This window comes from Cygnus olor, chromosome 25 (genome assembly GCF_009769625.2).
Source record: "Cygnus olor isolate bCygOlo1 chromosome 25, bCygOlo1.pri.v2, whole genome shotgun sequence".
Taxonomy (NCBI): Eukaryota; Metazoa; Chordata; class Aves; order Anseriformes; family Anatidae; genus Cygnus; species Cygnus olor.
In genome coordinates this window covers 5271503-5283932 of record NC_049193.1, presented here as the reverse complement: position 1 = coordinate 5283932, position 12430 = coordinate 5271503, and the positions used below count along the sequence as shown (strand labels likewise).

General features: G+C 48.4%; 1 protein-coding gene across 1 annotated transcript; it reads left to right on the top strand.

The window, feature by feature from the left end:
• The first annotated feature begins 11 nt into the window (after positions 1–11).
• CCDC43 (coiled-coil domain containing 43) lies at positions 12–12050 on the top strand. Its single transcript, XM_040536490.1, has 5 exons — positions 12–234; positions 5809–5896; positions 7923–8058; positions 8752–8810; positions 10529–12050. The coding sequence occupies exons 1-5, from the start codon at positions 34–36 to the stop codon at positions 10714–10716; spliced, it is 672 nt and encodes a 223-aa protein (XP_040392424.1). The 5' UTR covers positions 12–33; the 3' UTR covers positions 10717–12050.
• The last annotated feature ends 380 nt before the right edge of the window (positions 12051–12430 follow it).

Here is a 12430-nt window from a genome sequence, read left to right as displayed (position 1 = left end):
CGCACGCGCAGCCGGTAGCGGCGGCGCTGCGAAATGGCGGCGCCCAGCGCGGCGGCGGCAGCGGCGGGGGGCGGCGGCGGCGGCGGGGGGTTCGAGCCATGGCTGGCGGCGCGGCTGGAGGCGCTGGGGCTCGACCGCGCCGTGTACGGCGCCTACATCGCGGGGCTGCTCCGCGAGGAGGAGGGCGACGAGGAGCGGCTGGAGGCGCTGCGCGGGGTGCTGGCCGCCTGCCTGGTGAGGGCCGCCGCCCGGGGATCGAAGGGAGGGCCCGGGGCCCCCCCCCGGGTTGGGGAGCCCGGGCCGGGCTCCGTGGGTGGCGGGCGGCCGGGGCGGGCCGAGCGCGGGGCCGAGCGGGGCTCCGGTGCCGCAGTGTGAGGCCGGGGGTCTGCGGCGCGGGGAAGGGTCCCGAGGGCGAAACGTGAGGAGGGGGTTGGGGGGGTTCCGGGCTTGGGGAGGCCTCGTGGCGGCTTTCAGCCTTCTCACGAGGGGAACGGAGGGGCAGGCGCTGAGTTCTGCCGGGGGACAGCGACAGGACCCGAGGGAACGGCATGGAGCTGGGACAGGGGAAGGTCAGGGTGGTGTTAGGGAAAGGTTCTGCACCCAGAGGTGGCTGGGTGCTGGGACAAGCTCCCATGGGACGTGGTCACAGCACCGAGCCTGCCGGCGGCCAGGTGTTTGGACAAGGGTCTCAGATAGGCAGTCTGATTTTTTAGGTAGTGCTGTGTAGAGCCAGGAGTTGGACTTCATGATCCTGGTGGCACCTGGCAGATAGCTAGTGATAGGACTAGAGGGAACAGCCTCAAGTTGCACCAGGGGAGGTTTAGGTTGGAAATGAGAAGACATTTCTTCTCAGAAAGAGCAGTCAGGCACTGGGATGGGTTGCCCATGGAGGTGGTGGAGTCACCGTCCTAGGGGGTGTTCAAGGAAATGTTGGACGTGGTGCTTGGGGACATGGTTTAGTGGGTGACATGGGTGGTAGGGGGATGGTTGGACCAGATGGTCTTGGAGGCATTTTCCAACCTTAATGTTTCTGTGATTCTGTGACCCTTCCAACTCGGATATTCCGTACCTCCTTCACACCGTGGTGCCGGCTCCAAGGCTGGCCAAGAGCTGCAGCTCCTGCAGGGCCCGGCAGCTTGCGGGGGAGCAGAGGGTGCGAGGCTTGGGCTGCGAGCTGGCGGCTCCCAGGGGTGCAGGGCATGGCTTTGGAGGTGGTGTTCAACAGCAGACCCTCTTGGCAGCTATGCAATAGCTGTGCTAAGCGGTTATCGTTCCTTAAATAGGTCTCATTTCTCCCAGTACAGCACGGTCATACAGGAATCAGTCCCTGGGATCCAACTGGAGCTGGAGTTAGTGACTGTGACAGGCTGAAGGTGCTGCCAGCCTTGCCTGGCCGGAGCCTGGAGCCTCCAGTGATGGGCAGTGCCTGCCTGCTCTGCCAGGAAAGCGTTAGGAGAGTTCACAAGAGTTTCTTCCCAACGGTCAGCTCTTTTGGGGGCTGTAAGACTTTTATACCATCTGTGTTTCAGGACTTTGCATAAATAGATATTCAGTAGTATAAAGTGCTCAGTAGTAAGTGCACACTTGTATTAGGTAATGGTCTGCTCAGGTGCTGTCACTGGCTTCCTCTCAGACCGTTTGTATAGGAGCATAAAACCCAAAAGGGTTAGCTCTTTTTGGGTAACTTTAATTCCCTCTGTTAGCTGACTGCATGCCATTTTAAATCAGCTTTCCGAAAATTAAGTGTGGCTCTTTACTATGTTCTGTCATCACTTCCCCACCCTGGTGGGGCACCAGCCATGAGTTTCTAAAAGAAGTTTAACAATGTCAGCGTAGCCATGTGCCTAGACTAATAGGAGGAGCAGACACTAACTCCCCTGGAGCTAGGGGCAGAGTGAAACGAAATACTGTTCTAAAGCCTTGTCTGTAGCTGAGGTTAATGGCCTTGCCTGTAATCACCAGACTGCTTCTTCTCATCGCCAAAGGCAGAGCCTGTGTCTGAAGCCTGACCGTGCTGGTTGCAGACTTGCAGCTGGGGTGGGCCTTGTGTTTCGGTCTGCGTGCTCTTTCTGAACCTCGGAGGTATGTAGCTCGTTGCCCTTCCCGTGCCCTGCAGCTGGCTGCAGTATGCTCTGATATTTCCTGTTTTCTCTTTATTGCTGAGGTACCCTTCTCTTGCACTGTCACCAGTGCGGTTTTTGAAGACTAGTGTGCGGTTTTCATGTGCATCTAGTTCTAGGCTGCCTTTCATTCATGACAATCCCATTTTTTCTGTTTTCTCTTTTGAGTCAGGGTTGACTCTCTTGCAATTGACTTATGCTTCATGTGCAAGTTCCAGGTCAGTTTGATTATCTACTTCTCTTGTAAAATGTATTTTTGCCTCTTAAACCCTGTGACATTCTTTTTATTTCTTCTAGTCAGTGCGTCTTTTCTTTATTTGTTAGACTCCATGCTTATTTCTTTATTGATTTTTGAGACACTCTTTCATTTGGTTAATTTGGGGCCTTTCTTTACAATTGTTTTCTCTATGTTCTGTGTACAAATTCCAGGTCGTCTCTTCATTTGTTTTTGGCAATCATCACTAGAATACATCTTGAGCAGCCTCTGCACCTCATGTTCAGGTTCCTCGGTCTCTCATACATCAGTCCTCTGAGTTTATTCAAACTTGCTCGTTTCAGATCAATTTCTGTTTCTGTTCTGTTCTCCTCCTTATGCCAAACAGCCTCTGGATCACTCAGTCCATGTATATCTTCCATAGTTATTTTTTCCTCTGTATTTACTGACCTCTAAGATAACATAATTTCTTGTTTAGAGAATATTAGATGAAATATGTTACGTCCACAGCTATCTGAACTCCACCAGTACCAGTAGCATTTGTTCTTCAGTTGTATACATGGGAGGTGAGTCTCCCACAGACCCAGAAATCGGTGCTGGTAGAGGTCTTTATCCAGACTGCGGTAAGACAGAAGGGTTATAATAGCAAACGCCCTGCACTATGTGGCAGAACTTCTCTCTGCTTCCTTCTGTAAAGGTTTCAGCTGGGCTGTCCCATCATGTTTCTTTTCTGTTGCTCCATTCATGTCCATTTGCACGCTGTCATCTTGGTCTTTCATTTCTTCCTTTGGAATATGAAGACATTCCAGCTCTGAGGCTGAGTGTTATTTCTTCATCATGTTTCAGGGATATCTGAAATGGCTCATCTTTGTGTTCTTCTCCCCATATAGGCTACGCTGGTATACAAACACTTGGTTTGCTCTTATTGCTCAAATCCTCATTAGAAGGCACAGGTATCTGCCATCATTATTAGTCTTCTGCACTTCGTTTTCCTTCCTACTTACTACTATTCCTTTGTCATCACTTACCTGATTTTCATCTTCCTGCACACTGAAAGCAGGCAGATGGGGAATATGTCTTTCCCATCCTTCTTTCCTGGTTTAATAGAAAGTTGCTGTCCATTTTGCCAGCCTTGATTTCAGCGGACTCATATTCCCAGCGCTTGGGGTAGCCCATCCATCACGGAGGATCCTCTTACTGTGAATGTTTCTAGCGCTTCAAATCCTCCATGTCTTTGAACCTTGTTAATGTTTGTTATCTTTTCACGACTCAGTGTTTTTTTCTCTGAGGACTGGAGACTGTCACATTGTGTTTCTATGCACATCATCCTTGGTGTGGTCTGCTCATCCGGCATGTGTGCCTGTGAGGATCTCAGGGCAGAATCTCCCAATGTGAATGGGGTCTGTAGGTTCTTATGCTTGATCTTAGCAGATTGGGCATCATCCCATCCTCTGGATTTACTCAAGGCAAGTTGTCTACTTAACATGTCGGTGTGAATCACAAACCCTTCATCCTTCTGCTATTTCTGTGTTTGTACATCACCTCAACCTCACAGCCCCAAGTATCCTGCCCACTTCTTGTAGAATCTCCTCCCTAAGCCAGGGTCTTTGTTCCTTGTTCCTGTGCTGTGCTCATGATCTCAGTGCTCAGCAGATTTGTGTAACGGTATTACTGCGTGGTGTTCTCCTGCCATCTCTGTTACGTGCAGAATTTTTTGCTTAGCTGTTGTAGACCTAGGGTGGGAGGACTTCACTCTGAGTTACTCTTTATTTGTATTGCAGCAAAAGGTGAAGAGATTTGTGTGTTTCTGTAGCTTGTCTGTCCCATGGCTGTGGAAAACTCAGCTTCTTTGCTGTCCCCCATGCAGGTGAGCTTTGCTCTGCTGGATGAGTAATGTTTTCAGCGACTGTCCTGGAACTTGGAGGTGTTTTTTAGGTACCTGTTGCCCAAGTTTTCGAGATGAGAATTGTGAACTTGTTACCTGTTTGGCGGGAAGCCTGTGTGCAGGGGTTTCGTGTGTTGGCTTTCAAATGCCAGTTACTGCATGCCAAGCGGGGGAAGATGGTGAAAGGGACAGCTGAGGCCTGGTTATTATGCACCTTGATAAGATATTCTTTTCTAGGCAGAGATTATCAAGCTTTCTGCAAGTATTTAGAGCTAGCTTTTGGCATAGACAGGGTAAGCAGTGGTCATGGGTGGTAGAAGTAGTCTAGGAAGAGGCCACCACTGCTTTGGTGCCTAATTTGACCCTGTCTAAATGTAGCACTGCTTCCAAAGGAGGGTAGGAAGACTGCAAGAAGCTGCAGGCCTGGACCTAGCTGGACGTTAATGCCTGTGATGTGCTCAGCAGCCCTGCCAAGGTACCAGGGAGGGAATGGCTCAGTCCCAGCTGCCTGTGTCCTGGCCAGCTAGTTTCCATTTGGTATTAACCCTTCTCAAGCCCCTCAAACCCTCAGCAGCTGTTTTTCCCTAAGCTGTGGGTAGATTTGCTGTTGGGTGATTTAACGTTAATTAGCAAAAGCAAAAAAAAAAAACCAAAAAACTAAAAAACCAAAACCTTGAAACCTTCCGCCTGCTGTACAGGTGCATATTCCCAGTCAAGTGCTCCGGGCTGTAGCTGGAGCGGTGTGTCTGCTGCTGGTGCTTGTGTTACGCTGATGGTGAGACCCCTGAGAAGCCACAGGTGGACAGTGGGGAGAGCATCAGTGGTGGCAGAGCAGCGCGTGTGAAGGACCTGGTGGTGGGAATACCTCCCTGCTGCTGCTCGGGCGTGCTTCCTTTCTCCCCATGGCTTCAGGTTTTCCTTTGTAATGACCGAGTGCATTCCACTGCCACCTCTCTGTCATGTTTAATGCTCCAGGCAGGTCAAGGGGCTGCCAATATCAGTCCTTTAGTTGCTGGTGGGAGGATATCTTCTATCAGTACCACCAGAGTGGGTTCCGTTCCGACCCATCTTGTCTCCAGTCTCGTTTATTAGTGTCGGTGAGGAGGTGGTCTTTGACTAGCTTCTCTGCAGCCTGGCTCAGGAGGAGATACGATGCTGCTCAGTAGCTGGCTAGAGTTACGGCAGCCTGCTCGCCTTTCTTCGGTGATGGTAGGGCTGTTGTGCCTAGTGAGCCTGCAGCTGTGAGACCAGCATTTGTGAGGGCCGTACCTGATAGAAAAGCAACGCGCGGTGATGATGCGGCATCTCCTGGCGTGGTGCTTGTGCTTGGGTAGCCATGCGTAGCTCTCGCCCTGAGCTGTGTCAGCAAGCGAGTGCATCTCGTGACTTGCCTTGTCCTGCTGCCCTGGGTTAACAGAAGTCCTACGTGTGCGTTTATTGAGTAGGGTCCATGTGAAAAGCTGTGTCGGTTGAGCTTATTGCTGGGTGTTCAGATTCTTTGCAGCTGGTACTACTTATATCTGATTCATGCTTGTTTAAAGCAGACCAACTTTGCTCCAAGACTGAGAAGTCTCTTTTCCCCTCACTAGGAAGAAGATCTCTTAAACGATGTTTGCAGGGAAGTAGTCGAGAAGTGGTCTGAATCTCAGATTGTTGACGCCAAAGAGAAAAAAGAAGGTAGTGTCGCTGCTCCGTGTGTCTTTCCATGTGGTATGAGTACTTTGCAGGGCTTTACTAAGATGAGAACTGTATGTCTGTTCTGTTAGGAGCTAAAACCAGTGCTGCTAATATGTGTGCAGATCTGGCTCACTTCTCATTGCCATGGCTGCTTATTTACTGTTTTGTCTTGAAACACGAAATGAGGTTGAGTAGTTTCACTTCTGGCTGTCGCTAGCATTCTGCTGCTCTTTGGGCTCGGAATCCTGCAGAGGAAAGTTTTTTTTTATCTTTTTTTTTTCTGCAGGATTTTTAAAATTGCCTTTTGCAAAAAAACCAAGGGCTTAATCTCCATTAAATGCTAATGATGTAGCGATGGCAGCTAGTGCTCTGATGGTAGGTGCAGTTATGGTATAAAATGCATATGCTGCTTCAGTTCATGCTCATTTGGGAAGTGAGTAGTTTTACACTACTACAGCTGCACCTACGGAGAGCTGTGCAGCCCCTTGTGCTGCTGCTCACCCCAGCAGGCATCAGGAAAGCATCCTTATTTTCCTCTTTCAAAATCTTCTCTTAAAACTGTCCTTTTTTTTCCCTAAACGCTTGCAGGGGAGAAGCTCTGTTGGGCTGCTGCTGTACTAATGCTGCTACTTTCCCAATAATGCATATAGTCCTGCTGCTCCTTTCTACCCTCTCTGAATCCATCCCTTGTCTTCAGCTGCTGGCTCTGGAGTGAAGACCTCTTGTTCTTGTTGGCTGGGGGAGGCATATTCTGGTCACTGAGCAGAGCTCTGGAGCACAAGGAAGTCACACTGAAAGGTTTTGCAGGTTTAAGCACACTGCATGGTTCAGTTAGGGGTCTTCCAACTGTACGGACCTAACTGCTGGCCTGCATAGGTGACAGTGTAACATCCCTTTGGGCTAAATCTGTTTTTTTGGTTGCTTTGCATTTTTTTTTGTCAGTTCTGGTGCAGACGGAACATTATCTCTGATGTTGTTCTAGAAATAGCTCTCCCCAGTGAGCCCTTGTCATGAGGGCTGTGTTTAAGTAGCGCTTCTCTCGTCTAAATCTTGGGGTTTCACTTAACTGCTGAAGCACACCGCAGTCAAGTGTCTTTCCCTGAAAATTCATGGAAGTACTCTGTCCTTGGCCTATCCTTTGCAGAGGACAGGAAAATGTTCTGTTATTCTTTGTATTACAAAAACAAATCCCTCTTTTGTGGACAAGTGAGTGGAATTGCTGAAGTTGCTGCTGGACTCCTGCAGCTCGTACCATTGGTTTCTCACAGTAAACCAGGGATTTTCTTACCTGTCACAGAAAGAAGGTAGCAAAATACATATGAGGTGTTAGTTCTTGTGGAAGAATGAAGTGTGTGAAATGAAAAACCTGGAGTGTATCTTCCAGCTTTTAAATTGAGCACAAAAGCTAACCCGTATGGAAACCTGGCCTTGTGAAACTGGCAGTGTGTAGCAGCCTTTCTACATTGGCAATAAAATTGTAAGTTATTAACAAACAAACAAATGTCAAAAATAAATGCCATTTTAAATAATGGACACCGTGATATTAAAAAGTTAATCAACTGTTCATTTTCCTAGGTGAAAAAAGAGTATTAAACTGATTAGTAACTTTTATTTTCAGAATTTCTATATAACATGATTTTAACTACGTAGTTGAATAAACATACTTAGCCTCTTTTCACCAGAAGAGAATGCAGTTTGGGGTGAAATGGATTTTCATTAGCTAATGGTTTTATTGATTTAAGAGTTGAATCGTGAAGCTTCCCTTACTCCAGGGAGAACAGCGCCTGGGCAGTGCTGCGTGCTCAGGGGAGCTCCTCCTCGCCACGAGGAGCTGCTGCTCCCATCGCCTCGGCCAGGTGGCTTTGCCTTTAGGTCAGCAGCAGGAGGGCGGCGTGCTTGGCCCCGGTGGCAGGACGAGGCCTTTGGGGGCCTGCGGAGGCACGGGCGGGAGGTGCAGGAGGGAGCAGCTGGGTCTTGGTGGCCTGCATCTGCAGGGACTGACTGATGCTCTGACTCTTCTTGCCAGATGAGATCCAAGCGATTGCCAGCATGATGGAGAAGCAGGCCAAGATTGTCGTGAAGCCAAAGGAGATCTCCCAGGAAGAGAAGCAAAGGAAAGCTGCCCTCCTGGCCCAGTATGCCAACGTGACAGATGAGGAGGAATATCCTTTTCCTGACCCAGTCAAGATGAAGTGCCTGGAAGGACGATGCTTATAAAAAAAAAAAAAAAAAAATCTCCTGAAATGCCTTTCTAGCTTTGCAGTGTCTGGTGGAAGAATTGGAGGAACTTGTCAGTCTTCTTTTTTCCTAGTGAAGTAGCTTCCATGAGAAAAAGCATGGAATCTCTTAGTTTGTGGAGTGCCATGTGTGCAGACACTTCTTTGAGTGTGGTTCTCCACCATTTTCACACTCCCACCAACACGGCTTGGCTGGGTAAGGTTTGTTCACTCTAGGTGCATTGCAGAAGATGTGTGAATCCGCTCCCAGCATCTGTGCATGGTAGGTAATGTATTGAATTTCTCTCTGGCTTTCTGGCAAGAAATCTGCTGAAAAGATCCTCTTCAGAGAGAGTATAGGTAGAGTGGGAGAGCTTAAAGTTAGCTCTCTGTAGTGCTGAAGAACAAGTTCTTCCTTGAAGAGAAGGTTGAATAAGAGCGGATCTTACCTGGCATTTGAGCAGCAGAGGGGAGTTAAACATCGGGCTTTATGCTTGTCTTGTCCTTGATCATCAACGTTAGTTTTTAGCTTCTTCCTCCTGGCTTGGTAAAATTGCTATTTGATGTATTTTGACGTGAGTGTGACTGTATAGAGGCACAAGTTTGTTACTGATGTTCATATTTCCTTAATTCCCTCACTGGCGACGATGAACAGGATGGATCTGTTGGGACAGCAGTAAATATTGGATCAGAGAAATGTATCCTTTGATTCTCAATGACTTGGGCTTTTTGGAAGGAAGGCAGCATGTGTGAGTTTCCTGTCCTTTTTTAATCAGTGTTGATGCTCATTGTTTCTTTAGGGCCACCATTTAAGCTGGTGATTATTTTTTTTCATGTAACCTCACCTCGCTCGTAATGAAGTTAAAGGTTCATCTGCTTTTCTGCTCTCCCCCCACTGCCTTGTGTGCACACCTAGGACTGATCCTGTCATTTTCTTTTCTCTCCTTTATCCCTTCCTTTTCTCTCCTGTCCTCTCTGAAGCTTCACAGAACATGCTACTGATAAAAGATAATTCTTCCAACATTAGTTTAATGCTAAGTGGTGTCCAGATAGGCAGATCATATCAGGAACTAATAAAAGTGAAATAGAAACAAGACTACTGAGAAATGCCTAAGGGCATGGTGCAGTTGAACTTCGTTGGTGAACAAGGGCCAAACTATCTCATATTTTTCTCAATGCAATAATTTGGGATATTCCTTGAACTCACCAGCTGCTAAGTTTAAGGTGGAAGCAGGTTTTATCACAGCACGGAATTAAAATGTGAAATATTTAAATTATTCTTGTCCCTAAATTGCTGATAGTTAGGAGGAAGAGACAGAAAAGGAGACGCCCACTTGCTCTTTCAAATGCTGTTCCCAAAGGGCTTACCATTAGTTCCTGCAGGAGAGAGGACCTGAGGCTGTGGCAGTCCTCGGCGTCTCATCTGTGCCCGTGTCCGCAGCCTTCCTCCATGGCGAGCAGGACGGGTAGAGCTGCACTGCATGGGTCTGTCCATGCGGTGCCATTTCCTTTGGCTTGACGGTTACAGAGCTAGCGGGATGTGTTGCGCCTGCTGGCTGACAGCTCTGTGCCTGGGATGTCAGCTGTAATCACAGTGGATGCAGCTGTATGTGCATACATACATGTATAAACATACACATAAATACAGCTATAGCGAATCTACTCAAGGAAGCTTTATGAAATGCATTATTTTTCTACTTCTGGTTTGTAGAGGTTTCACTTTTTTTTCAAATCAGTCTAAAGAACCTGCAGGCTTGGTTTTGAACTTGAATTTTCTAAGAAAGAACTTGATTTTTCCATTTTCTAGGAAGCACAGATTTAAGCTACGTGACTTTTCTGTTTGGAAAAACAAGCAGAGTTTCCTTTTCGTTTTTCATTCCTCACTTTGTATTCCCAGATTCCTTACCTGCTTGGTGAGAAAGCAGAACTGGGAGTCAGAAATGTTACTTTTCTTTGCACAGCACTTTCTGTAGAGTTGCTGGCTGCTGGCGTGCAGGGTTTCTTTTCTCTGCAGAGCCCTTGGGTGAGAAATGAGCAGCTGAGATCTGTCTTGGGTGAATCAAGGCTGAGCTTACCAAGGCAGAACTCTGCCCTGCTCCCAACAAGGCAGGGATTCTGCAAGGTGCAGCCATCAGCAAGAAGCAGGAGAGCACAGGAACTGGGGGCGAGGCAGAACAGAGCTGATGCAGCCACTGTCTTTTCCTGTGCCACGGGGCTGCGCTGTGACAGCAGACACCCCTCGGCCCTGACCGCCATCCCTCTGGATGGGAGGTGCGGCCCTAGGTGAAGGGGGAGGTAAAACAAAGCAACCCATGTGCTAAAAACGGCGTATGGTTTACAGCCCCAAAATACCACTGAAAAGATGAACTGTGCATGTTCAGACAGAGCATGTTGTTTGCCCTTAACTCACTACCAGCGCTGTTCCGAAACACCAATGTGGAGGATGTCTTGAATGCCCGAAAGCTGGAACGGGAGCTGCTGCGAGATGAGTTCCAGAAGAAAAAAGAGCAAGATAAACTCCAGCGAGAGAAGGATAAGCTAGCCAAGCAGGAGCGGAAGGAAAAGGAGAAGAAAAGGACACAAAAAGGAGAGCGGAAGCGATAGCTGGGGTTTTCTAGTTGGACTCTCAAGGGATAAAATCAATTAAGAATATGGTGTGTGTTTAAAAAGCTGCAGAAATTCTGGGCACGTGGCTGGTAACTGGTTCTCTGGAAGCATTTCCTCTTTTTTTTTTTTTTTTTTAACCTAGCAAAAAAGAAATTTCAAGCACCTCTTAAACTCAAATTGTGCCATGTGCTTGTGGTGTCAAGTGTCCCATTTGGTTATTGTGGCCAATGTCCGTACCAAAGAACGGTGAAGTGATTGTCTGTGTTTCAAATTGATCAATTTTACTTCTAACTACTTAAGGCAAAGCAAAATGAGATGTAGGAAAGGGCTTCCAAACTGGCTGCATCCTCGTGCTGGCCTAGGATTTGCAGCATCAGCATTGTATGATTTGAGAACAGAGCAAAGCCCCTTTCTGACGTGTAATTAAGGACATGCTGCTACAGGGTGAATGTGAATTTACACTAGCCTGAAAAATGTATTTGCAAATACATTTATTTGTGCTGCCAAGAACAATGCTATGTCTTCATTCTGGCTGAGGGAGCAGGGTTTGGATCTGACCTCAGCAAGAGCAAGTGCTGTTCTGCAGCAAGAGAAAGGAAATCGTATGAAATATATATGAGTTCCAGCTATGAGGACTGCTTCACCCACAGGCTCTTGGTAAGGGAAATGCCACAGTGATTTGAGTATCAGCTAGAGCAGTAGCTAATGGGTCAAGTCCTTATGCTGTTCTGAGATTTAATGCTGGTAGCTGGAAAATGGTGCTCCCCGATGTTTCATGTGGGTGAACATCGACTGTTATTTCTACGATAGCTGCCAGGGCAACTGCTTTAATGCAGGCTCAGCGCTGAGCAGCTGTGGCTGTAAGCGATTTGGATGCGCTGGCTTTACCAGCAGGTCACACTCCCCAGGTCCAGCTTCACTCAGGAGCTGTATGTAGGGGTTGAAGGCTTCTCTTGCCCCGCAAGGGCTCGTTACCTGCCATTTCCAGCCTTCTTCGTGACAGGGTCACCTGCCTCTGGTAAGGAGGACACCAACTCCTGTACATTCTCACTGGTGTGTGCAGGAAGACGTGCAGGGCTTCAGGGGTGCAGAAACGGCATGCCTCACCCCTGTGCTGCTTCGTGTTCTGGCCACTGCGTTCACTTGCAAGGTTTGCTTTTGGCAACAGGCAGCTCCTGACCCGTCGGTGGTAACTGTCTCTATCTCCTGCTTTCAGCACCAGTTTGATTAAAGGGTAATGCATCCTATTTAATTAACTATTTTGCAAGCGTGAGTATCTAACTGCTTTATCTTTGGACTTGAATAATAAAGCCGGCTGGCCAAGAAGCTGAGCTTGTCTCTGCGTCTTTGTGAGCACCGGGGTCAGCGACTGGGGCAACCAGGGGCACAGTGCAGCTGTGTGGAGCCTGCTCTCTGGCGGGTTTATGCCAGGTCCTGCAACCTCCCTTCCTCTTGCCCAACAGCAGTGTTTCAGAGGGCTGATCTGTTGCTGTCATGGTGCTGTTCTTCTCGTTCGCACCTCTCTGCCCATGGCTGCAGTGCCTCCCTTCTCCTCTCCTGCAGCCTGGCTGGGTTGTACAGGAGCAGCGCTGCCTCAGGCTTGGCCTCAGGGCCGGGTTCTCCCAGCCTCAAGCCAAGTGCTGCAGTGGAGCCCTGCTGCAGGGTCGTTTTCCTGCAGCTGCCACTGGTGTGCAGCACTGCAGTGGGATGG

Excerpts from the sequence above, each read along its gene's own strand:
- CCDC43 (XM_040536490.1), top strand. The coding sequence starts at position 34 with ATGGCGGCGCCCAGCGCGGCGGCGGCAGCGGCGGGGGGCGGCGGCGGC. Across the intron at positions 8,059-8,751 it reads AACGTGACAGATGAGGAGGA|TGGCGACGATGAACAGGATG; the intron begins ATATCCTTTTCC and ends TAATTCCCTCAC. Across the intron at positions 8,811-10,528 it reads AAATATTGGATCAGAGAAAT|CGCTGTTCCGAAACACCAAT; the intron begins GTATCCTTTGAT and ends ACTCACTACCAG.